The following is a 26,410-nucleotide window of genomic DNA, read 5'->3' on the forward strand; positions in this document are numbered from 1 at the left end:
GCACATCAAACTGCCACTTCCTTAATTTTGACCACCTGAGTGCCCCAAATTTTAATTGAATTCATGCCAATAAATATTTGTATGTAATTTTCATCTCTCCAAGATGTCAAAAATAAAGATGGGTTTTAAAGCATGGGCCAATGTACATCCTCTCTCTTGCGTATTTGGTGAATGTTTTTTATCCAGTGCTGCTTAATGTTATTTACATTCTAGGTTTGAAACTTGAAACATTGTCAATGGGAATTCTGCCTTTGTCAGCCATCTAGCTTTGCTCCTCTTAAAGGGTAACAGCACAGCTTAAGCTTATGGAGGGTGACATTGCGCTCACTGGTGATGCCATCACCAATGGTTGATCAGTTTGATGAGTATGAGTACTTGTTTTTTTAAAATGTTCTGCATTTCATATTATCAAAACCAGTGTTAAAACCTCAAATTATGATGTTGTTGAGATGACTTAAATTACTTAACGAACAGAAAAAAAAGAAAGAAAAAAAGCTGTATGTATACTGCCAAGCATTTTTTTGTAAGATCAGGCCCCTGACAGTTTGAATGTTTTTGGTTAATCATGACATTTGCTAAATACCTCGGGTCAGAATTTCCCAACTGGTAAGACAACTTTTCAACTGGTAAGACAACTTTTGAAAGACCTCGTCTGTCTTCAGAGCAAAAATGTGAAACTGTTTTTCTTATTTGCTATATTCAATTAGCATTGTTTTCTTCAAAGCTGAAATCTGCAGTTTAAAACCAATAATCTTAAATAATCTTAATCATGATTAATTTATATTTTGCTTTTGCTTTTACAGATTTCCTTTTTGCCTCCGGAGTGTTTCGTTATGGCAGCCTCCAGTGAACAATGACATCCTTCGACAAATATAGATGCCAAAAAGCCAGACGAAAACAGTGGCCTTGTTTCATTTTTACTCCAACACAGTGAAATGGTGCTCTTAAAGTTTTGTTATTGACTCTCACTGGAAAAAAACAAACTCCTGACCGGACCTTTCTTCCCCAGCCCCTGCCCAGTGTTCTTATGGATGCTTGATACAGTGACATCATGTAGTAGGCCCTGAAGTGTTGTCATAATTAAGTTGCAATGGTTTTATACACTTCCCCATTTCCCAACAGCTTTCTGTCGGTTCTGCATTCTTTTTCCTGGGGCCTGATTTTCCCATGTTACTGGTTAGCAGATAGGCTTGTGGCCTCTTTTGTTCCAACCACCTATGAAAAACGTCAAAGAGCAGACGATCCGTGCTATTTTCATGCACTCTGCATCATTATTACCACTCCCATCTACTTGGCACTGTTGGTAGCCTCTCTTCCTTTTGCTCTGATTGGCTTCTTGCTATGGTCCCCGCTCCAGTCAGCCAGAAGGCCATATATCTACTCCAGGCTAGAAGACAAGAACCATGCCAATGGAGCCACACTGCTCACTGAATGGAAGGCTGCAGGGAATGGGAAAAGCTTCTGCTTCGGCAGTGCCAACGTTTGCCTGCTGCCAGATTCTCTGGCAAGATTTAATAATGTTTTCAATACACAGGCTAGAGCTAAAGAGATTGGCCGGAGGATCAGAAATGGGGCAAGCAGACCACAGATCAAAATATATATAGATTCTCCTACCAACACATCCATCAGTGCAGCAAGTTTTAGCAGCTTGGTCTCCCCCCAGGGTGGAGATAGCGCTAATCGTACTGTTAATGCTGGCATCAAAAGGACAACATCAATGGAGTATAAAGGAGACAATTCAGGCTCAAACAACAGTGAGGACAGAGAAGATAAAGGTGGAGCTGGAGAGCCAAACGAGGGAGAAGAGAACACTTGCATTGTCCGCATAAATGGAGAGGATAATGGCCACATGTCAGACACAGAAACAGATACCGTCAATGGCCAGGCGCATGCCAGTGGCCCAGCAGAGCCCTCACCGGAAGGTGATGCAGAGATCTCAAAAACACCTAACCACAAACAGAAGGAAGGAGATTCTGGGAGTTTAGACAGCTATTCTGCCTCACGAGAGTCCTTAGTTAAAGTGCGTGTTGGAGATGGTACAGTGGACCAAAGCACTGTCAACAACAAGCTCCTCTACAAGGCTTCAATCATGAAGAAGACTTCAGTGCGGAAAAAGAAACATACGGATGAGACCTTTGATCATGAGATCTCTGCTTTCTTCCCTGCCAACTTGGACTTTCTGTGTTTGCAGGAAGTGTTTGACAAAAGAGCTGCGGAGAAATTGAAAGAGCAGCTTCATCACTATTTTGAATACATTGTCTATGATGTTGGGGTCTACAGTTGCCATGGCTGCTGTAGCTTTAAGTTTGTGAACAGTGGTCTCCTTTTTGCCAGCCGCTATCCTGTTATGGATGCTGCCTATCACTGTTACCCCAATGGAAGAGGAACAGACTCCTTGGCTTCCAAGGGAGCCTTGTTTCTCAAGGTAAGAGCCTTTCTGAAGCCATAAATATTGATTCTGTATACGTGACAAGTTATAAATTATGTTATTTTCTCTCAGTCATTTCTGTTAAGAGTTCAAAGAGTCAATATTGAGGTCCAGACTACCTGATACAACGTATATATATGGTTTTGTGGCCTAGACACTGTGTTAGTGATGGATGTGCGTGAAATAATGAGGGACTTTTGGAGGTAAACTTAGTATAATTTCAAGTGTCAAAATTTGAAGTGGTTTTAATGTCATTTTAATTTCTTTCTTTACAGAACTATCTCTAATAAAATGCACAAATTCTAAGCTTTGTAACATGAGTATAGTACAATGGGCATTACTGTTGGAAACCAGCTTATGCATGTTGTGCATTTATGTGGAAATCAAAAGACAATCAAAAGTCTAAATGTCAGTAGAATAGAAGTGAAAGAATTGCAATGAAATGCATGGCTATCCCTTTGTCTTGGTTGCAGAAGACAACAATTGTTAAAGAGAGATGCAAAGAAGAGTAAACAAAAAAAAACAACCAACCACCTGCCTGGGACACTGGGGAGCACAGAGCTTTTTTTGCTTTTTAAACACAGTTGACTTAAATGAAGTAATGGTAGAACAGGAAGCCTGGGGTTATATGTCTGTTTATCATGAAAAGCAGAAATAGAAATCTTCATGCAATGCTTTGCTTTTCCAAGACTGGTGGCTGTTCAGGCTTAATTCTTGGGAGAATCTGGCCGTGCTTTTCATAAACTGGAAAGCTGGCTCTGCTAATTTGTGATTAATGAAGAACGAAAACTTTGCGCAGAGACGCAAATTTAGACACGTCTGAAAATCTCCTAGAATACTGGATTTCAGATTTTGTGATTTTGTTACTTTGGAATGGGTTTCACTAACTAAAACCTGAACTTTTTTCTTAATGCTAGCCAAATACATCAGGTGCTCAGATCACACGTACTTTCTAGTGCATACACTCACAGGTCCTCAACAAAAGCCATTAATAGCCTTTAAGAATATGGATTGTTAATAAGGATCAGTGAGGATTTTTGTACCTGCTGTTTCTAATTTGTCAACAAAGCAAAAACTTCTGGTATTGTGGCTTGCATAAAAAGCACAAATATTAGAATTTGCAGTCTGATAATAGTTCAGTATTTTGTATACATTTGACATAAACAAAAGCCTATCCGTATCTATATACAGGTCTCCAAAAATTGGGCCTAAGCTTTCTGTACTGTACTCTTCTGTTTATAAACAGCTAAATTTTGGGTTTTCTGTCCTAAAGTGCTGCATGCAACAATGAACATACATGTTGTGTAGTAAAACTAAGACACTGCAACGAGTCACTCCAAAGAATTAAATACTTACGAAGTATGGGAATTCTGTGGTCAAATGTAGGTACTTTAGACTTTGGAGCTGGTCATCCCCAGCTTCCTCGACAGCCAGCCACCTGTGGGGCAGGATTCCTCTCTTCCTACTGTAGGTATCTAAAATAGGTCAGAGGAAGTGTACCCTAAACATGCCCATATTACCAGGGTCACAAAACTACCCTTCAACATATGCATATATAGGGGATTAAAAGATTAAAAACAATCTGCTTTCAACTGCCCAATGCTGAATCATTGATTTACTAACCTGCTAGGCAGGCCGTGATGTCTCTATTTCTCTTGGAGAAAATTAAGCCTCTTTTCAAAATTCCACTGGGATGATGAACTTAATTATGGATCCAAGTTGTTAAATAACGTTACAGTTGAGCAGGGACTAATTATTATGAAGATTTGAAGACTACCACATTCTTCTAAATACGACAGAATTCTGACCCAGCTAAAAGGCTGTTTTTCATTATGTCTGTGTCATTCTGACATACTGTACTTTATACCTAAATTATTTTTTTTTCATTCTGAGTAAGTCTGTCCTGACACGCAGTGCCTGCCTTTCTTAATTGTACATTAAGTGATCATTGGTCATTTCTTCAACAACAACAACAACAACAAAAAGTAGGAATGATCTGTTTAATTTTAGCTTTGAAACAAAGTAGGTTTAAAGGTTGTTTTTCTTGAAGTGCTTTATCAGCAACTGAGTGTGTGTGGACTCCAGAGACAAAAGCTACAGTAAGTAAAAGCCTGGTTAGTTTTTGAAGTCAGTGAGAACTAATTAATTACCTTCAGAAGTCTTGAGGTCTTACGGTGGGACAGCAGCAAGCTAGCAAAGCTATCGGAACTGTGGTTGGAAGGTGTCATTGCAAGGTACTCTGTCATTCAAAATGCACAGCTTCTATCACTGCTTTTAGGTAACTTACTGCCTCTTAAAAGACCTTGTATGCATATAACACGATCTAGTCACGCATTAATCTCAGTGTGGTTTTGAAGATGGGAAGAGAGAGCCTTGCAGAACAAGGGTCTCCTAATTGCTTTCCATTCAGTAGTGGCATGGAGTTAAGTCTCTCTGTCCTATGCAAACTCCGTGTTTTTAAGTGCCTGACTCCTGTGGAAAGCACAGCATTCCCATTTCTGAAGTCGAAAAGACATCAGTTCAGTTTTGGTTTGGAAGTATACCTAGGAAGACTGTTCCCCTTGCGTAGCTTGCATCTCTGCGTAAGGGAGCAATTGCTCTCTATTATTTCAAAAAAACTCCACAATTGTAAAAAGCAATCAGAGGAGAAGACTTGTATATTTAGTAAATATAAATAAAACTTAATGTTTCCACTCATGAGGAAGATGAAGCCTTTATTCAAATCTTTCTGAACCTCAGGAAGGATCCAACATCCAAATTCAAAAAAATGTTCAGAGAAATGGCTCTCATTTAATGAGTACAGTTGGTATCCTTACCATAAATGTAACTGTTAAGGAGATAAATTAAAGATCTCAGAACTAAAAATTCAATGAAAATTTAATTATTTTGAACAAAAAGGCAAAACTGTTTTGGGGGAGTTTGCTTACAAACCAGATCCCTACTGCCAGGGTACAGGTATTTCACACATTTTTTTTCCTGTTGGAATAGGTTCTGTTTCCAGAAGTGGAAATTATTTTCCATTTCCATATTCCCCCCCTCCCCTTTCCTGGCCTGCCTTCGCCATCTAGATTGTGAAGTTCAAGTGGAGATTTGGAAGGATTTGAGAGATTTGCTTAGTCATACGGAACTATTTTACCTGAGAGACTTAGAGAGCTCAGCGGTTATTATTAGTAGCTATAATAACAATCAACTCTTACATACTACTTTTCATTCATATGTCGCAGAGTGCATAGTAAAGAGAGGTCAATATCTGCTTAATAGAAGGAGAAACTAAAGCACAGGAAGGTCAAGTGATTTGATTGTGGCTTAACACCTGGGGTGTCACAGCCAAGGGAAAGTTGGAAGTAAATTACAAAGGCTTTTAAGACTGTTTCATGCTACTGATTTCATGCTAGCCAAGTGCTAACTGGAGAGCTGTTCAAAGGAATTTTGCTAGCCTTCATCTGTTCTCTTCCTAAAAATGTCTGCCACGAAAGTTGCCACTGCTGCCATTTTCCTGACAGAGATCAGAGACCGTTTTTTCCATCTGTATGGGCTGATGCTTTCCAGATCAGGCGGGAGGCATGAGGATGACATAGTTGTGAGTAGCCCTTGTATAAAGCCTGTTTTCTGTGTTACAGGAGAACTGATTTTCATTCAGCACTTTGATCTCTTCAGACTCTAGCAATGTATCTGTCTCCAATCTGAGGGTCTCATTGGGACATAAGAGGGACACAGGCACAGAAAAAATAGCATTTAAGAAGGGGGGGAAATGAAACCGTCACTTAGATGCAAGTGACAGGTCTGAAGTGTTAAACCACTCTTCCTAGTTGCCGCTAAAGACTCAGAGGAGAAGTTAGCAAATATATAAATCAGCCAATCCATTTTCATACTTTGACAGTCTGGGCCCTTGGGACACTCTGCCGTGACTCTCTGTTCTAGCATTGCATTTCACATTAATTTAAAACGCCTAAGAAAACCCTTGAGTCTGCTTTGCAGGTTTTATCACTTCAATTGTCTCTTGCTGGTGCTGTGCTGCAGATAGAGGAGGGAAGCGAGACTGACACAGATGCTAGCCTGTGCTGGGGATTCAAACTAAAAAAGCTAGCTTGTATGTATCTGTATATAACGTGATGCAGATCGCAGTGGCCTCGGTTACTCTGCAGCTGTTGGTTTGACACATACATAATTTTAATGCACAGTGGTTCTGATGGATTTAAAGGGGAGTTGTAAAATAAATGTCCCTTTCAGAAACTGGATGATGATTTTGCAGTCAAATCAATTTTAAAAGGTATCCATGAGTGCTGAGCAGAAATTGTGTAATGCATCACCTGTTTGTAATTTACTAGGAGGTTTCAAAACATCAACGTTCATTTTTAGATAGAGGGATTAGTGTGTAGCCTTAGTTACACTGTCTTTCGGGGATGTTTGTGTAAGTTTTGGACAGTAGTGCAATGAAAGCGGGAAACATCCTTACCTTGCCCTGATGAGTTACTGAGTTAGAGAGCTTGTCCGTATTTTCCCAGACGTATCAATCTAATAAAAACTGTCAATTCTGTTGACAGAAGTTTGCCTCTCTCTTACCCTTACATTGTAATAGCTGTAACTGCAATGTAGATCTAAACCACAGAAGACAAGTAAATGCATACTTGGGGGTAGGGAAGGGAACAAAAGAGGTATCATTCTCAAAATGGTTCTTAACTGAGGAGAGGTTTTGGAGTGGTTTTCCTCCTGCTGAGACCGGGAGATATGGAAGTATGTTGTATAGAAGGCAGTTCTTCCTACCGTTCTTAGGAGGAAATTAATTCTCGGGTTTGGCATCTGCCCAGAGAGATAAGTTCAGCAAAAATAAGAATTCTTGCTTAAAACACAGTATGTGAACATAGAGCAAAAGCTAAACTGCAGTCTGATGTGGGAAGTCTGAACAGCTAATAGTATTCTAACAAAATCAAAAGGAATCAGAAGGAGAAAATATGTCTTGTGGGTTTTGCTAAATTTCTGAAAGGACTTGTGTTTAATTAATAGTAATTCCTAAGGTTATTAACAGATTTACTTTTCAAATTCTCTGAAAATTAATGCTGTTCCCAGGGAGTACAGTAATTGTGTAGAGAACATATTATTCATCGCTTAAAGGAAACCTAGCAACCTTTGCTTTATGTGCAAAGCTACACTTGCTTCCAAAAGAGCTGATACGGTGGTAACAGATGGCAGAAGGAGCCGTAGCTCTAATTGCAGAACTGCTATGAAGCACAGTTTTTACTATTTGCTACTCTCGAGGTGCCTGCTTTGTACGACAAAATGAGGGTTCCCCGAATTAACCGCTGTGGTTCTCCTTATTGCTGTTACTGATGCAGATACATTTGGCTTGGGTCGCGTAAGCTGTCCTCGCTGTCCCGTGCCAACTCAGTGTGTTGTGGCTGAGAGTGAAGGGGCAACTTCTGCTGTACAGTGGCACAGTATACCGAGGGGAGGCTTTTTTTGTCCGAGGATTCCACAGAAAAGGGGAATGGCTGTTTTCTGACCCCATGAAAAGATCATCTAGAGATTTCAGTCATTAGATTTTCTTGTCCTTGATGAGTTTTCCAGTATCTACAGTCATCCCAAGATGTATTAAAAAATGTCTAGTGCTGTTCATGGATTTGTTTAGGTAACTCTAAAGCTGTGCCATTTAAGTCAGGAGGGTAACCTAAACATTTTCCACAAGTTCAGTTTCTGCTATAAAATGTTAATGCAGGAATTGGATAGAGTCCAAGAACCTGCCCGAGATGTTTTTTTAAAAAAGAAAAAAAAAAGACCCTACCATGGCACTGTACCATGTTCCTTCACCTTGATATAATTAATGTTATTAATCACGGTCTTTTTTCGTCATTAATCATGGTCTTTTTCTCCTTCATAATGGGGACAAATTAAAACTGTTGTGCAGAATCAAATACAGATTTGAGAGAATGTGAGTTGTGGGCTTGCTCCTCTTCAGAAGAGGATGAGCCCCTCGTTCACAGCACCAATTTACAGCTGCTTCCCCTCACGTGTAAGTTTAATGGAGCTTTGCCAAATAACTAATTCTCTGAGTTCATGGAACAGTAACTGTTGTCATGTGGTAGGAAGGGAAAAACAGAATTCTAAAATCATCAAGTGCAGATGTGGCTGGAAAGAATTGCAGAGCACCAAACAGAATTTTGAGCTGACCTCTATAACATTTCAAACTACTTTACTTAATATGCTTAAATAACATATTTATAATTTAACTAATGTGTCTTCTTTAGAAGCTGCTACATATGCCTGAAGGCAAAAGGCAGAGCTGTCAAAGTACTGAAAGTAAGATCAATCTTTTTCCACTACGTCTAAGCTAACCAAAAAACCACTACAAAGAACATAAAGTACAGGAATAAAACACATCTTTCTTGGAAGTTACTGCTAATCTAAGTCATCCTCATGCGACAGGAACGTTTGAATTGTGAATGTAAGTAGTTGCAGGTTTTCCTTGGCATCTTCTCTTAAGAGTAACAGGAAGGAGGACTTGGGCACACGGTTTGACCGGCTATTCCAGCTAGTTTCTTGGTGCTGACTCCTGTTTGTCTTGGGAAATGGCTGAAATGGGAAAAAAATGTCAAGGAAGGGTGGATACAGTTTGGGAGATGATGGAAAAGCTGTACTGGAAAGACAAACTGTATTTTCCGTTGCTTTCTTTTATCTTCCTTACTCTATCATTTGCTCGTCATAATTACACAGGATGTGTATAATGATATTCCCACAGTGGTCAAAATAGAGAGGTGTAAACAGCGTGCTGTTACAGGCATGTCTCAGCATCAAAGCCAGCAGGTCTGAGCGACAAGTGTCTGCAGCTACCACTGCTTCTGCACGTACAGTTGCTTCATTTGCAGTAATGCGGTTCAATCTTAGGCTGCTATATTTTTAATGGAGCTTCCCTTGAACTTAAACAATATTGGCTACATATGGTAGGATAAACATTTCTGTGGGAGTAAGTCACTGTCACATCTACTGTAAAGTCTGTTTCTGTGCCCTGCTCTTAATGTCTGTCTGTGGCAGTTTATTTCTAAGACAAACAGGAACTCAAGGCCCCTGCTTAGATGATGTTCTTCCAAAATGCAGTGCTCATGCTTTTGTTTTTAAGGAGAGGTTTTTTTCCCCACAGAGCGTGCAGGTGTGCTTTTCAGCCTGGCTCGTTTCTTTTTCAAAACATGGACATCATCAGCTTTGTTGTTGTCATCACCATAAATTTGCTTGCCATAGAGCTGGATACTTTGGAGACATACTGTCTTCAAAAGAATAATGCAGGAGTTGGTCCTACAGTGCACATTTATTCCAATGGCGAAATTGACACCTTCATGGACAACTAAGCTGATGAAATGAATGGTTTTGCTCATTTACAGTCTGAGAGGTGATTAAACTATAATGGCCAAAGCTAGAGCGATTCTGCATAGCATCCCATCTCCCTGAAGGATTCTTAACATGGCTTTCAGATTATTTAGCTTTCCCAACTTTGGGTTTATTGACCGCATGTAGATTGTGGGGTGATAAACTCTGGAGATCTTTTTCCAGGAGTATGCCAAAATTTTAGCTCTCTTCTGGTTTGCACACCTGGATTTGCTTCCCATGAAGAAAGTGGCAGTGGCATGTGCTTGGACATGTATATATACTAGACTGTAGTACCTAGATCGGAGGGTGCATGTTTAAGAAACTGTCTATTCAGGATTGTTTGGAATGGCTACCTCCTGGCAATGTGAAGCTTCTAGAAAATGTCACTAAAAGGTTAAGTTAACCTTTGTAGCAAACCTTCTGGTTTTGTCTACACATTATTGGTCAGCTTTGAGAATCTATTTTCTTTAACTGAGTGAGGTTTCTCATGTTATGGCATGGCCCAAATTTTTCAGCACTGAGGAACATTTTCTTCCAAGTAGCTGATGATTTATTAACACAGCAGCGACATTCTTGAAGCTGGTTTTTAAGCTGGTATTGAAATACCCCTGCTATTTAGGTAGCATTTCTTTTTTTTGTGTGTGTGTGTGTGTGTGTGTATGTGTGTGTTTTTAAGTATCTGTTGATGCTTTTCTTGACATCCAGATGTAATAGAAACGGTGTAAATATAAACTGTTAAAGACATTTGTCATGTTTGCAGCTTTGTATGCTTACTATACCAGAGTATGGTAAACATGAGATGTGCAAGATTTTCCAGTTAGCTCAGACAATTCCCATGATAGCAAGTAATGCGATTGAATTCAAACCTATTGCCTTCACTCTAGCTCTAAAATTTCAACTGTTGCTTCTCATTAATTTTTTTTTTTTCTTGCCAACAAGAATCTTTCTGCCGTAGCCTTGTTAATCTGATTTCTTTCACGAGCACCGTTTATTCCCTGATACCAGTCTAACTGGAGGACATACCACTCTTTAGTCCAGACAGGACAAGTTTTTGATACACAATTCCAGGAACACAGACAATTTTGCACAGTATCAGCATGGTCTTTTCAACAGACTGTACTAATATGCTATGGCATAGAAGTGAAATCTTTATTAGAAGTACTTGATGTCAAGCGCTTTTGTGTACTTCACACAGTCAGTGCTCTTAACTGAAAATAAAAATTCAGAACTGTCAGTTTTGCACTTATTTAATTTACAGGTAGGGGACAAATGTAAATACGTTGCAGTAGAAACTGGCATTCTGAATTTCAAACGGAACCCTAACAGGCTTTCCTCTTTGCAAAGGAAAGCCTCTTGCTCATCTGTAATGAGCTTTTTATACCCTCGCACCCCAAGAGCTAACAAAATGTTAGAGGTGTAACAAACTGTGATCAGGATCCACTCCTAGCCTCCGAAGGTTTGACTGGTTTGATGACTTAACCTCTGCAGATGTACTGAGAATTGGAATATATTTTGCATATGTCAGCATAATATTGAAAAACGTTGATTTGTTTGTCAAAAATTATATAATTAAGACACTTTAAGTTATAAAAGTTATTAAGTTATATATAAAATTATATAATTTTAAGAACCACAGGTATGTTCTCTCAGTTTTAACTTTACCTCTAGGTAACATCAGAGTTTAACAGGGTATCACATACAACTTTTTCCTCCTATAATAATTACCCTGTTTTAAAACATTGGGAACTTATAAATATATTTAGATACTGCCTTCATATAAATTTTCAGACATAGAAGAGTGGTCCGTGACACAACTAACACTATACAATGATTTTTAGAAAGCAGTATCGGAAGTAGTTCCCTACAGAAGGGTAATTCAGTGAATTACCCTGTGAATTGACACAAAGCTACAAAGTAGAACAGGTGAGGTGAACTTAAGTCAGGCTCCTGGGGAAGGAGCCACTCTGGCTTATTTGCTGACTTTTATTTTCTTCGTAAATGTGAATTTAGAAATTTCTTCTGTATTTAGTGTGAAGTGCTGACTTGGTTTGGCGGAAGTGGAACTTGTCTGCCAAGATCCACGTTGCAGGCTGAAAAGAACGCTCAAGTGTTGCTTTCCTGCAGGGCTGCCACGTAGCTGCTCAGGCCGAGTCACCACAATGTAATATACCCTTGAAAATGGAACAGTCTAAAAGTAGCTACAGTATTTGGCCACACAAAGGAATGTTTTTATGCAGAATTACAGGGCTTGTAATATTCCAGAGGTCAAGTAGTTTTCCTGTCTGCACATCCCATAGACCTTGTTCATCTGTGAAATACCAAATTAGACTGAATAATCAGACCTTTCTATTTTATTTCAGACCATATTTAATACACTAGTGCTTCTACTGTAGCTGAGAACTCACTAGGAGGCTGCAAGGATATTTATCTTCTCTCTTAGTAGTTGTCACAAATATTTGCCTCCATTATGATGATTATTATACTCAAAATGACTCTGCTTGGCGGTTTACATCAATACTGCCACTCCAAAAAACCCCAACACCTCAATCCCACAAGACAAAAAAGTTGGACAAATTGTGAAATCTGGGAGACAAGCTGCTTTGGATGTACTTCCATGCTGGCACTTTCCAAGGAAATTCTAATTATGTTAATGTCTTCAGCTCTTGCTTTGGAGCTTTTTTTTTTTTATATTTATTTCTCTTTTTAATTAGCAAAGTGCTTATGAAGGCCCCTTCCCTTTTCCTCTGGGGGGAGGTGTGTAAAGCAGCCGTTGTTCCTAGCAAGTGCTCAGCAGCCCAGGGGCACTGTTCCCCTATGGTGGCAATCCCGAGGGGCGTATGTTGCACTCACCCACGTGTGTATAGTGGCCGTCAGTCATTCTTCCAGGCCATTTCTTGTCATTCTTTTGAGGGGGAAGATGCTGAGTCCGTTTCAGTATAGATCTGTGCACACAGGGACACTGTAAGATACGTATTTATTTATGACTAATGGAAATGAGTGCGATCCCATGCATAAATTGGCTGATGGGTACGAGGCCTTGTCAGGCACTCCATTAAGGCTGCATAGGAAATTCTAAAGCCAATTTGAGTTGACTTCTTTTTCTCAACTGACAATAATTTATGTTTGGATGTTCAGCTTTTAGACTTAAATCTTTTATGCTTTTTGGATAGAGACACTGAAAATGATTCCATCTGCTTTAGTCAATAAGAGGATTATAAGCAGTACATTCTTGTTATAAAGACAGAAAAAATTACGTGCAGTGTTTTCAGCGTGGTTACAGTAGATGGCATTGAAAGATGTACAGCAGGGAAGGACTGCTGGGTGATGTGGTGGTCGGAGGACATCTTGGACATAGCGATCATGAGGTGATGAAGTTTTCAATTCTTGCAGAAGTAAGGAAGGGGGCTCAGCAGAACCACTACCTTGGACTCCCAAAGGGCCGACTTTGGCCTGGTTAAAAGCCTGGTGGGCAGAGTCCCTTGGGAGGCAGTCCTGAAGGGCCAGGGGGCCAGGAAATCTGCCGCGCAGCAGATGGGCACGTCCTTTGAGACTCTGCTACAGTCCTCTGGCTTAGGGGTAGATCCACCAGTGACTGCGTGTATTTTCCTTGTCTTCCTCTGCCTTCACCCTCCCTGAAGCAGGTTAACTGTATGGGAACAGCAATAAAGAACACCATCAATAGCCATTTGGAAAACTGTCTAAAAGAGGACTGAACAGACTGAGGACAGAATAATGTAAGTTGTTTATTACATACTCTTCTAGCTGGAACAAAAATGGAAAGTTAACAAGGCATTGTTGAGTACAAACGACTTCTAAATTCACTTACTGCAAAGCTGACTTTCCAGTTATAAAGTGAATCAGATGGTTCTTGGATAGCTGAAGAATGAGAAAACCAACCAAGCTGACAAAACTCTGTCTGTATGAAATGGAGCTCTGCGAGTTATGTAGAGGTGTCAGATGAAATCTGAGCCTAGCCTTGTGCCAGGGAGTCATCTGTGGTTTTCCTTTCAGAGCCCTGGGTACAGCTTTCCTCTGTGGGCATTTTCTTAAGTAGTCGATGCAATGTTGCCACATCAATTGTCAACAGGGAAAACATATGCTCAGATTGGTTTCTTGCCTCATTCCAAATCTTGATCCTCAAATCATTAGGAATTTTGGTCTGCAGCTGCACAAGTCCTGAACTGCCAAAACCTTCAACAGAGTTGAAAACCTAAATCAGAACTTGATTCCAATTTGCCTGTGTGTCCACCAGCAAATATATTTGTAAAAGATCATAATATATGCAGTAGATGAGGAATTATGCTCCATTCCAACTTCCCTGGAAGCCCTGCTTCTTCCATGTGTAAGGGCAGGGGTGCATGTTGTGTTTTCATCTGGCTGACAGACATGGGGGCTGCTGCTGTGGGCTGAAGAATATAAACACTTTGCTGAGACATAGGAAAAATCCCCAGTGACTTTGTAAGAAGAATGTAAAAAATCCATCAAAATCCAAAACTTGCTGTGGAGTAGAGAAAACATGGCCAAACACAGTATTTATTTCCTGTTTCATCCTTTTCCCCAGACTCCCTTGGCATTTTTTGCTTCTGCATTCTAGTCTTACACAGACACCAAGAATTAGACCGCTGATAATATTTATCAGTATTATATATATATAATCATATAAAATAAGTATTACACGGCACTCGGCGGGCCTGAATCTTGCATATGAACAAGAGCTGTGACGCGCAAGGGTGGCAACGCAACTGGGCCAGAGAACCACTGGGACTGCCAAGAGCAGGAGAAAGTCACGTTTGTGCACGTGCTGCAGATCAGAATCAGAACGTGCAGTGGTGGTGGCCAGGAAGGAATCGCTGTGCTAGCAGCAGGTGGGGCCCCAGTGAGCCCCAGCGCGTGTCTCTGGTGGTTCTGTGTGTCCGTGGGTTCGAAATGGAGCTAGAAGGCAAGAGCGGTGAACAAGGCCAGTACTGCGCACAGAGGCTGCGCAGCCGGGGTTGGAAGTGGAGTTGTACAAGGTCTTCCATTAACCGCCTTTTCATTTCTTCCTTCCGTTCCAGGTGCAAGTGGGAAGTACACCTCAGGACCAAAGAATCGTGGGATACATTTCCTGCACTCACTTGCAAGCTATTGCAGGTACTGTCCTAATTTCCCTACCTTAGTGTTTCACTGTTCCTAGGCCTGTGGTGATACTCTTCTGCAAAAGTAGAAGCACTGCTCCTCCAGTGTTTCTGACAAAGTGCAGTGTGTGTTGCAAATACCAGTGAAAGGCAGACAAGTACATCCCTAACCCTTCATGGTTTTGGTACACAAAAAATACCCCTTGAGAGCTTTTCTTCTCTTTGCTTCCTCTTAACCAAATACTGTTATTTTAGCGAATACATTACTATCATCATCACTCAACGCATTCAGCAACCCATACTGTATTGGCAGTTAAACTATGATTTCTTTGTACATAACTGGGGATTATCAGAAGATGCAAGTTGGGACAGTTTTTCCACCAGAAATCAGCAGCCCGAATTCCCTGGGTTTTTGACCTGTAAACTTCATACATAAATGGCTTGCAAGTTAATGAACTCATTGAAAAATTCTCTTGGTCGTGTTTAAAAGCAGTTCCACTATTATGTTTACTACAGCAGGACGCAGTACGCTGTGTATCCTGTGTTTCATGAAACTGTTTTCTAAGGCCATTGAAGATATATAAAGTGCAAAATGTCTTAGCAGGCTGTGGAAGGCTTTTTTTTTAAATTATTTTTTTTATTTCCACTTCAACTTTAATCTTAGAAAACAATGAGATGTTCTTCAATAGCAGATTTCTGGTTCTGTGAGATACGTGGACTCCACTGCTTCCCATAACCAGACTGGAGTTTCACATAGCTCTGTCAGGTTGCGGTAGAGCCACATCCATCCACCTCAGCCTCCTCAACCATCTTATGACCTTTTTTAATGATAGTGGCTCAGCACCCAGCTCTTCTTTTAATGTTAATACTCAGAGCAAGATTGCAGTAGATGGGTGGCCTTACCTCCATTTTACAACCCAAGTCCAGAAAGCAACGGGGGAAAAAAGTTAGTAACTTTTATAGATACTAGGGTCAGTTTGTTTATTCCATTTTGAAATCAAGATGCTTCTCCATTTTAGCTGTTTACCTGAACATTCATTAATTAAAGTTGACCGATTCTTGGAATTCTTGGGATGTTTATGGAAAAAAATCAGAATCATAGGAGGGTTTGTGCTGGAAGGGATGTGAAGGGTCATCTAGTTCCAACCCCCCTGCCGTGGGCAGGGACCCCTGCCACTAGACCAGGTTGCTCCAAGCCCCATCCAGCCTGGCCCTGAACTCTTCCAGGGATGGGGCTTTCCTACCTTTTCCATCAACACTATCAGTTCTGTACTTAAGAGCAGTTGTAGTAGTAAAAGCTACATCTACAAACCTTTCCTTTGTGCGAGATCAGACTTTCTTAGCCAGAGGGATGGATAGCCATAGTTTTACTTGATGCAACCACGAGTGCTGTGCTCCTGCATGCTGGGGAGCATGACACAGCCCTCCTAGAGCGCACGAAGACAGCATGTGTGCTGCAGACTGAGGAAAGACAGTAATGTATTATAAATGATAGAACTCCGAGCCGACGCGCTGCAGCATGTCCGGGTTAACCCAGTCAGGCAGCTCGCATTCATTCCACTTTGTCAGTGCTTCAGTTGTAGACAGACAGACTTGGGAACAAAACTGCCAGTCCCTGAAGTACATTAGAGAGACTGGCTAGTTCTAAAGAAGGTTCATGAATTTTTCAGCTACATTTTAACAATGTAACGTCCTTCTCTGGTTTTCTATTTTTAACTCTGAAATTATGGTTACGTACTGTGAGATTGCTGCTGCGGAGCAGAGATTTTGTTGCTGTTCTAGTTTAGGTTATAAACCTCCATTTTTAGTTCTGTTCCTTTTTACTACCTAGTCATGTATTCTTAGTTAGTCTTTGATAACCACCTTGTGAAATCCCTAAAATATTAAAGAGGAAGAGGGGGGAGAGAAGAAGAACGGGGAAGTAATATTCTATTTTCAAAGTCAGTCAAGGGTAAAATGCAACCTTTCATTTTCCTACTTATGTTCTTGCTCTATATTTTTAGGCTTATCTGGTTCAAACTACATTCAAATAGAGCAGACAATGATTTAAGAGTCTAACCGTCCTTTGATATATCATATTAGTTTATGTAATGAAATGGAAAACTAAAGTTCATAACTTTGGCAGAGCTGTGCTTTCTGATTTGTATCATCTGATTCATAACATTTCACACATTTAAAAAATTACTCAAGAACCAGTTCAGCGATGTAAAGATGTGGTATCTATAAAAACAAGTACTGTTTAAAAGGTTAGCCGTTTAAATCATCTTGTCATATGTGGCTGAGTGGAATTTGGCTTCCCTTCTAGGATACATAAACTTACACTTGACAGGTCTGATACTTGCATGAGTATGAAGTGAAGGGATCCAACTGCTTACGGTCGGGGACCAACTACTAATGCTTCTTCTCAAGAGGTGCGCTGGCCCAACTCTGTTCTGAGCAATTACTGTTTTTTCAGACCTGACACTCTCCTTTTCCAATAAAACTTCAGAATTGGATGCAGCTCATCCTCTCAATCTCTGCCTATTACTGAATGGTGCTATGAAGCAGCTCTTCATTTCCACTGTGGAAATAGCTGCGTTTCAGTGACAAATGAAGGGATCTTTAATGAGACTTGAATGTAATTATTTTCAAGGGGCTGTTAAGTTTACATGGTTCTTTTATGTCTTTCAATTAAGTCAGTGATTAATGTTCTGGACAGGTTTTGCTGCCTAGGCTCCATCCAGCTCCCAAGTCCCTTTGAGTCATGGCTTCCAGGCAGCCCACCAAGCCATCAGAACAGAGTAAGCCTCAAGCTATTCCAGCCCAGGTCCGGATGACGTAGCATGCTGGATGCTATCTGATAACCTCGTTCACCTCCCTGCTCTGCGTTCAGTGGCAGTCTAGTCATTAGCAGTACAGGCACTGGCCGTGCAGGCTTCTCTAGCACCAGCTTCAGGTTCCACAAGCCTGCATGCAGCTTAAGCAGAACTCAGCTCAGGAATGAGAGAGATCCCTCAGTGTCTGAAATTCTGATGGTGCCATCAGGAGGAACGTGAGCGCTCAGCGTCCTTAGGCAGCGATTCCGCGAACATTTCTGAGGTGGGCAAAGCTGCCGTACCCGTGGCGCGGCAGCCTGGCCTTGCCCCCTGCCCTCGGTTGTGCTAACACAGCGGCTGTGGGCTGTGTTGCACTGGACGGGGGGACTTGACCAGGCTGAAAGGTAACCCGGCAGAACAGAAGGGGGTTTGTTGCTTCAGCTTTTTGGGTGGTTTGTTTTTACGTTGTTTTGCTTTCCCAGCCTAGCCCGGGTTAAGTATGTTGGAGGTGTAGGGATCTGCTTCATCTGTCACAGTCAGGTGTGGCACAGCCCGTCTCACGGCTAAACCAAAGCCTTTGGCTGCGTCTTGCGAACAATTTTTCCTTGTGACTAGGCTTTACACCCTGCATTTTACAAGCTTTTTTTTGCTCATCTTCCCCTGGTTCCCTGCCAGTATATCCTGTAGTGCTTATCAGTGCTGAGAATTCTGGTTTTAAAAACCTCCACTGGATCTTTTAATTTCCTCTGATGAGGCCTGTCAGCTGCTTTGCTCAGCCACCACAGTGCTGCTTCTAATGTCTTTCAGAGCAGGACAGAACAGTTCCTCGGTGTGTAGCACCTACCTGCAGTTCTAACTTAAAGCCAGGATTCCACTTATTTCTGAAGTGAATGGAAAGGGCAAGCAAGATTATCCTATAATGAACAAAGGTAAAGTAGGTATTTATGTTGGCTGGGGTTTCCGACACTACCCTTTCATCCTTCCACAAAATCTGAAGCTGAAGGGAAGTTGCAAAGAATTCAGAAATACTGACTGCAGGAACCAGTCACAACACAATTATTTGCATTTTTCCAGGCCAGTTACTGACGAAAAGAGTGTAGAGCAATTAGCACAAATCTCTATTCTCTGGTTAATCACTGGTGGCAATCAGTCAGATTGGTGATTCTATCTGAATGTTTAATTAGAGCTGAAGGCTGGAAAGAGAAGTTGAATGTTAGTGTTGGGAGCTAGTACCTAGATTTCTTCTGTTAATATATACTGATGCTATTTCATTTCAGCAGCAGTTTCTGAAATGTCCGCTCCCCTGACTGTTCTGCATTCAGGTTTGGCTTCTCTTCTACTTAGGTGCCTGATTAGTTCAGTTATCTTCATCTCCAAAGCTACTGATCATTGGGAGTTGGTAAGATGCTGAGTCTCACGAGTAACTTTTGCATACAGATAGATGCAGTACCTGCTGTGTAGCTGCAGTGATCTGGGTAGCGGTAGTTTAATATTAATCTCAGAGAACAGTTATATTCGAGTCGCAGTAGAGGATCCCACCGTTTGTCATGGAAATGCAGCTCACTGCGTTGCACACGCTCCCCGCAGTGTACTGAAGTGCAATTACTTCTATGACCTCTAGTGGGGATAATCAGATATGCCAGACCATCAAAAGGTCTGCACTTTTTCTCCAAAGACATGAAAGTAAGTGTCATGGGCTTCTGGAGTTCCAAGGCTGCGATTTTTCTGTAGAGCCCTGAGGTTATCTGGTGTACGCTGCTGCTGCAAGGGCTCAGCATTCTTACCGAGGGGCATGTATGTCGCTAAAGTTCATGCTTTTTCAGTAACAGCAATGCATGTTACCAGACACCTTTCACAATATCCTCCTAAAATGTTTTTGCCTGTCCGTCTTTTGTTTTTCTCAAGTTTTCTGTTTTAGAGAATTTTACCTTTGTGTTTCAGTTCAGTGGGTTTGCTACATTCTTCACACTGATCTGTGACAGGTTGCTGCCTGAGTTTTATGCCCATATGGTAACAGCTGCATTATTTTATCATTCATCCTAGTGAAGCCATGCTAGATGGATAATTCACCGAAAATGAAAAAAACCTTGACAGTTCAGGGATGTAAAAGTCAGTCTCGGAGAGTTAAGCAATTCATATATTCAGGACTTTGTGGGGGGAGGAAGATGCTACTGCATTGTACGCAGTAGATGCGCCATGCTTAAAAGTTCTGTTATGAGGAAAAAAAAGGCAGGCCGGATGAAAGTACTGGCCTAGGGACATGAGGTAGGATAGAAAGATTCAGGTGCTGCCAAAGGAGGGTAGTCCACGACTGTAAATAGGCCTCACCAGAAAGCTGGGACTGCTCAGTTTCAGGAGGCGGCTCAGGAAGGAGCTTGTCAAAGTGTGTAAATACCTGATGGGAGGGTGTACAGAAGATGGAGGTAGCCTCTCCAGTGGGGCCCAGTGACAGGACAAGAGGCAATGGGCACAAACTGAAATGCAAGAAATGTCATTTAAACAAAGGAAAATGTTTGTTACTGCAAGGGTGACTAAGCACTGGCACAGGTTACCCAGAGGTTATGGTGCCTCTGGCCATAGGAGATACTCGAAGCCTGACTGGGCACGGTCCTGAGCAGCCTGCTGCAGGTGCCCCCACTTGAGCAGAGGGGTCAGCCTAGCCGATCTCCAGCGCTCCCTTTCAAGCTCATGCTTTCTGTGAACCTGTAGTTTTATCTGTAGCTTGAGTTAAGCAGAACGTATATGTTAGTCACGCACACCTTTTGTGGTTGGTGTCACCTGCTCCGGGCTGTATTATTCCACATGACCTATTTTTTGTGCTTTTGTCTAGCTACATCTTCACGGTAGGGCTTTCTTGTGCTGTTGTAGCAAGGGGTTTTCCCCAGAATACACCGGTCTGGATTTGTGCGATTGGGGTACTGCATGAACTGGAGGTACAAGGAGCTAGAAACTGTAGGTTGGGGAATAGATCCAGGAAGCACTTGTAGCTGCTTTTATATTACAGCCCAACTGATAAAGATTTGTTGGGAATAACACGAGTGAAAGAAAAAAAAAAACCACCAAGATTCTTTGCTGTTGGGAGTTACCAGCCTGAAGAGGTAAGTTGGTGTCAGAACCTGCTTAGAGCTCGCTCTGTCCCTAGTCGTGTTCTTTTTGATATTTCTTTCATTTAGAATTGTATCAAATCATGCTTGGTTGAACATTTCTGATTCAGTTTGTATTTAACTGTTGTTTTACCCCTCTACTCCCTAGAAAATCCCACCCTTCACCGTTTAATAGTGGTAGGAAGGTGAAGTCCTAAACTCTGAAGTTTGTCTGTCCACTAACACAGTTACAGCGTGCTGCGGAGCTCACATTTAAGCGGTTGAGACTAGTGATTAACAAGCTGTGGAGCATACAGACTTAAATGTTCGCCATCTCCATAGTGGCCACTGAAAGCAGCTTTGGACATACAGAACTAATGTTTTTAATTGCGTTTTACGCCCTTGTAATAGCTAGCACAAAGCAGTAAATCAGGTTAAAATAAAACTGTAGTCAGAATAAGTCATCTGGGTCTGCTGCTCTCCCGATTGTGGCATTTGAAAACAAACCTTTGATTATGAAGAAAAGTAATGTTGTTCTGACTTGAGATATCAAATCTGAAACAAGCAAAACTGTCAACTGTAAGTACAGTGAGAACAAAAGGAAAGGGAAGACAAGACGGTAAACAATTATTTCTAGAATATGTTCTTCATGCTCCTTTCCCCACATCAAGCTTTTGCTGTAATCATTTTAAGAGAGCCAGTAATTAATTTTTTTTTTAGACTTCATGTCACCTAATGTGCTTGAAATTAAGTGTGGTTAGCTGCTGTAATTAAAGAGCTGTTTTGTGTGCCACATGGCTTCACAAACGAAAAATACTTGGCAACCAGTCAATCTCAACCCTCTCCCGTCACTTCCATGAACGGGGGCACATCCACAGCACACGTAGCCTGGTGTAACTTCCTTGCAACTGGTGAACAGGATCTGGTTCGTTCTTGCTGAAGTCCTGCCCACCAAAACCTGTACTTACACATACCTGTAAAAATATGAAAAAATACTTCCAGTTTAGGCACTCTTAGTTGAACATAAATAGAACCCTTCCTCGGAGGGACTACTGCAGTGTTGAGCAATAGTAGTAAATATACTATTGATGTGTATTTACTAGAAACACTTGAAACTTAAATTTTTTCATTTTTAAAAATGAGAAAGCAAAGGAAAGAAAGATCAGGTGGTTTACCCCAGAACAGGCTGTCCGGTTTTGTCTGAAGTAGGATCCTAACTCTGAACACCAGATTACGTGTAGCGCATCATCGAAACGTCATCACCTTGGCTGGCCGGCTGCAGCACGTGCCCTGTCTGCTCATTTCTTCCGATGTGCCCAGTGCGATCGATTCCAGGAGATACGCAGGTCATCAGAAAGTGTGGTTCCTAATGAACCGCATAATGGGCTAAGCACTAGGTACCGAGGATACTATTCGCCACACATTTTTTATCTTGCACCCTTTTTCTCAAGGTGTCTAGCAGTAGCTTAGCAACTAATCCACATGTGGCTTAGAAGGAGGTCTTATTTCTTGTTTTCGTTATTTGCTACAGGAGATACTACTGTTCGATGCGAGCAGCTGGATATGCTTCAAGATTGGCTGTCTGAATTCAGAAAATCTACCTCCTCCTCCAGTACAGCCAATCCAGAGGAGCTGGTGGCTTTTGATGTAATCTGCGGAGATCTCAACTTCGATAACTGCTCCTCTGGTAAGACAAGGTTTTCCTCTTCCTGGTGTCTACCTATTCCAAAAAGAAACAGGAAGGCTCTAGATTCCTGTGGACTACAGAAATATACTAGAGAGTGACTGGCTTTTGCAAGGGAAGACCTAATTGCTACAGCTGCTTCTGAAATAGGTACCAGCCTTGAGCTGAGCCGAGGAGAGAAGCTCACACTTCGGCACTCTGCTGAGTTATGAAGCATGACAGTTTTTAAGGCACAAAGGGTGATAATTTGTGACTGATGGTAGCAATAATGAGGACAAATCCAGTGGTTTAGCTGTACTTCAATTAGGTAGACACCTGCTGTCCTAGAATTTTAGTTACTAATGAAATACCCGTGATGTTAAGGGGTTTTTGTGGAGAAAAAGTAGTAAATTCATGCTGTTTAAAAATAATTTGATGGTGCATATACACAGACATAGGAGATCACCGCTGCAGGGAGAACTAAAGATTGCTGAATCAGTCTGGGAAAAAAATAACTGATGTTGGGTACTTCTGGGTTTTTTTTATTTTAATAAATTTTTAATATTTACTTTTCTAGATTTGTATGCTGAGGGTACTAGAAAAACAACTCCACCAAACCCTAATTAACGGGTGGTGAGTTCACAGAGATGGGAGCCTTTTCCAAACGTAAGCACTAAGCTCTGTTAACAGTTCAGTTGCCAGCGCAGAGCATTGTGTTTGTGCATCCTCTCAGCCCTCCTGCTCGGTGCGGCTCATCCAGCAGAGTCCTTGCTGGCTTTGTACCCTGGCAGTTGACTCTGCCGGTTTGGAGCTGGCCCATGGATCAGTGGTGGCCAGCGGCCAGCCTCCCGCAAGGCTGGTGGCTGAAAGGCCTTTGGCATGACTGGGCCACACTGGAAGGACTGAGGCACAAAGAGCACAAGGCTGGCGCAGCGAGGGGGGGTCGTCAGAGGGATTCTGGCTGTGCTGCGTCACCGGGGAGAGGGGCAGTGCACAGGTGTGCTCAGGCTGCCGCGGTTGAAGTGGCATCAAGCAATTCAGACCGGAGTTTGTGGATAAACGAGTGGATTTGTGAACAGCATCCAGCGTGAATTCTGTAGACTTCGTAAGAAGCCCAGGTAACTGAGACTGAGAGCAACAACGGTACCAAAAATAATTTTAAGAAACAAAAAGCAAGCATCATCTGATCTCATTAGTATTCTCTAATCTCATGACTTGTATCAGATACTTACAATGGAAGATTTTCTCAAAGTTGAAAAACATATAATTGGGTAGAAAAGCCCATCAACCCAAAACACAGCCCTTCTGTTGTTCACTTCTAGCTCATATGTACAAACAAATGAATCTGTCACAACTCTATGATCCAAAGTAACTGCAAAATGGTCTGAGCAGGTGCTGGCAACTGCCGCCAACTGGTAGAAGAATCAATTAGGCACTATGGAGGTGAACAGTAAGTGGTAATGGCTACAGAATAGTGTAGTTAAACATGCATTAGGAAAAAATACAACAGCAGCAGTGAGAGGAAGAAATGTGGTGAATAACAGGTCTTCAGCTAGCCAAGCTGCTGCCCAGACAGGCCGAGGAGGGAAGGGAGGCGACACATCTGCTGCGATTTGACTGTCTCACTTGCACTACTGTTGTATGGTCGGAGTGGCCTGGAGGCAAAGGTGGCCACCAAGGAAATAAACAATCTGCTGCAGACCGAAGGGGAGAGTGCCTGGCCAGATCGCAAATTGAAAAGTGAATGGGGCTATGCAGCACGCAGAGGGAGAGGGGGGAGTGGAGCGGTGAGGCAGAACATACGGTCAGTATCCTCCACCTAAGGAGTTCTGGCACCCTAACCAAGATCTTGCATGAGAAGCACAGAGTATATAATTAGTGCTGTTGTGATTTGCCTTCTTAAAGAAAAATTAAAACCAACTACTTGCTTTGGTAAATAACAGTTGTAAATCTACGACTACTAGAGAGAACTGGAAAATAGGTTATAGAAATCCATTTTAATTTTTCTATCTCTGCTGCTTCTTTATGTCCCCCTCTCCTTTAAACTTCACTCAGCCTGGAAGCTGAAATTAAGCTGGCTATTTCATTTTTTGTTGTTTTTACATTACTTACTTTCTTTCCTTATGCACTGAGCAAGATTAATGCAGTGTTTTAAAGCTTTCTCCTCCGTTTTTACATTACTCATTGTTTTAGGGACATTTGTTAGCATTATAGGGAACTGAACATCTTAAGTTTTTCTTCAGCAGTGATCAGCTTCCTGTAATCTATATATGATTTTCTGTATTCTTTCCCACTCCACAGACTGATACAGCAAGTAATTAATGTTTCGGTGAATATCAAGCTTCTATTCTTAGATGCACTGCCAGTACAGTTTTCAAAGATCTCCAGGTCCACGAGTGACCTTATGCTTATGAGAAATTTTCTGCAACTCTGTTTTCCCCTCCAGCTTTACAGAACATTGTGACAACATTCGTACAGTGAATTCACAATGAGTGGGAACATCATTAGAAAGTTACTGTCAGGTTGCTTTGGACTGACTTTTAGTGCAGGATGAAAAGCCTTCCAGTCAGATGGGTTAAGTTTGTCTCATCAGCTCTGACTTGTCACTGTCAGTGCCAGAGTCACAAATTAACCTTGTGACAAAACTTTAATCTGTCTTGGTTTTGAGGGAAATTTTGTAGATGTATGACATAACAAGGGAAAACTTGGAGAAACGAGCAATTGCACAGCTTTTCAGACAGACAGAGCAGTTCTCTGCATTGCACACGTGGCACATCCTAGGGAGGGTCAGGCCGCCGAGCCTCTGCCCCCACTCCAGGATACCCTGGCAAATGGAGTTTTCAGTCTCCCTGCAATGACAAGGCTGGTGGGGAGGTGGGGGAAACTAGAAAGATGTCATGAGCCAGATCAGCTGGTGTGGATGCAGCAGCTGAAGGACAGCCAGCTGTATTACTGACAATAACAGTGCCTCCAGCTCTGAACAGAGCACTGCTGTGCTCCATGTCTGTGTTCCGCTTCCTTCTTAGTAGGGAGAGGTCAACAGCTGCTTCACTTGGCCAGAGCAGTGTTTTACACAAGGAGATGCAATGTCTCAGATACAACAGTGACAGTTCTGCCTTCAGAGGACCTGTTTGCATGCGTACTTACCTAGTCTGTTGTCTTGGCAATAGGCCGTGACAAACAGGTGAATATTCTGCTCATCCCTGGAGAGTCTTCAAGCGTTGCTAACAAGTTTCAACCTTGTAAAAGGTGTAAGTGCTGCAGGAAAGAAAGGTAGCAGGAGCTGTTGCCAGTTTCTTACCATGTAACAAAAATGGAATTGTAGCAGGTGGTATTTGCAGGTTCTGGTGGCACTTGCTTCCCAGGCATACTGATTGCTGCATCAAACAGCACATGCAGAACTAGAGCCTGACTAACTTCTTTGTGCAGCATCTGAAATTCTGATGTATACATTTTTGTAGGTTAGCTTACTAAATAATCCTAGGAGCTTGATGCACTGTATCTAATGCAAGGCTCACAGCAGCATCTAGGAAGAAATTAATTTAAAGTTGATAGGTCATGCTGATGATGTTTAGAATGGCTTTAATGCTGTAGACAATATCCCAAGCAAATTAGCAGTTGCATGGCCTTTCTCTTATCTATTACAGCTTGGAAAACGTTGAGTCAGGGAATTCTTCTGAAGTAAGTAAAGCACAAGCTTTTATCTTCAAACTTACCGAGCCACAAACAGCCATTTCCATTGCCGTAGTGTCAGCTAGCTGGACCAAAGCGTTGTCTGGGCGTAAGCAATGCGACGTCAGTGGCAGGGTGAGGAAACGTTGCAGAACCGTCACTTCAGTTCACAGCTAGAAACTATTAAAAAATGCCTGTCATAGAAAGGCTTTGGAGGAAGCACTGTCATTAGCAGTCATTTCTTGAAATTTCTGATCAAGACGAGATACTGCTATGCAGTAAAGGTACTACTGAACCAG

At 41.7% G+C, this 26,410-nt stretch overlaps 1 protein-coding gene and 1 long non-coding RNA gene across 3 annotated transcripts in view; one reads left to right on the forward strand and one right to left on the reverse strand.

The window, feature by feature from the left end:
- Positions 1 to 26,410, forward strand: part of SMPD3 (sphingomyelin phosphodiesterase 3) — a 120,802-nt gene that overhangs the window by 81,644 nt on the left and 12,748 nt on the right. Inside the window, exons 2-4 of the mRNA XM_056360401.1 lie at positions 804 to 2,425; positions 14,839 to 14,914; positions 22,308 to 22,463. Of these exons, the coding sequence (XP_056216376.1) occupies positions 1,091 to 2,425; positions 14,839 to 14,914; positions 22,308 to 22,463 (1,567 nt within the window). The 5' untranslated portion in view covers positions 804 to 1,090. The remainder of the gene's footprint in view (positions 1 to 803; positions 2,426 to 14,838; positions 14,915 to 22,307; positions 22,464 to 26,410) is intronic.
- LOC130159140 (uncharacterized) lies at positions 10,431 to 26,290 on the reverse strand. Of its 2 annotated transcripts, XR_008825629.1 has the most exons (5): positions 26,156 to 26,290; positions 25,587 to 25,697; positions 22,378 to 22,496; positions 16,211 to 21,750; positions 10,431 to 13,430 (listed from the first exon to the last, which is right to left on the reverse strand). It is a non-coding gene; the product is annotated as an uncharacterized LOC130159140 (long non-coding RNA). The 2 variants fall into 2 exon arrangements; XR_008825628.1 differs by lacking the exon at positions 10,431 to 13,430 and having other exon boundaries at positions 13,508 to 21,750.

The sequence above is a fragment of the Falco biarmicus genome, chromosome 15 (assembly GCF_023638135.1).
Source record: "Falco biarmicus isolate bFalBia1 chromosome 15, bFalBia1.pri, whole genome shotgun sequence".
Classification (NCBI taxonomy): domain Eukaryota; kingdom Metazoa; phylum Chordata; class Aves; order Falconiformes; family Falconidae; genus Falco; species Falco biarmicus.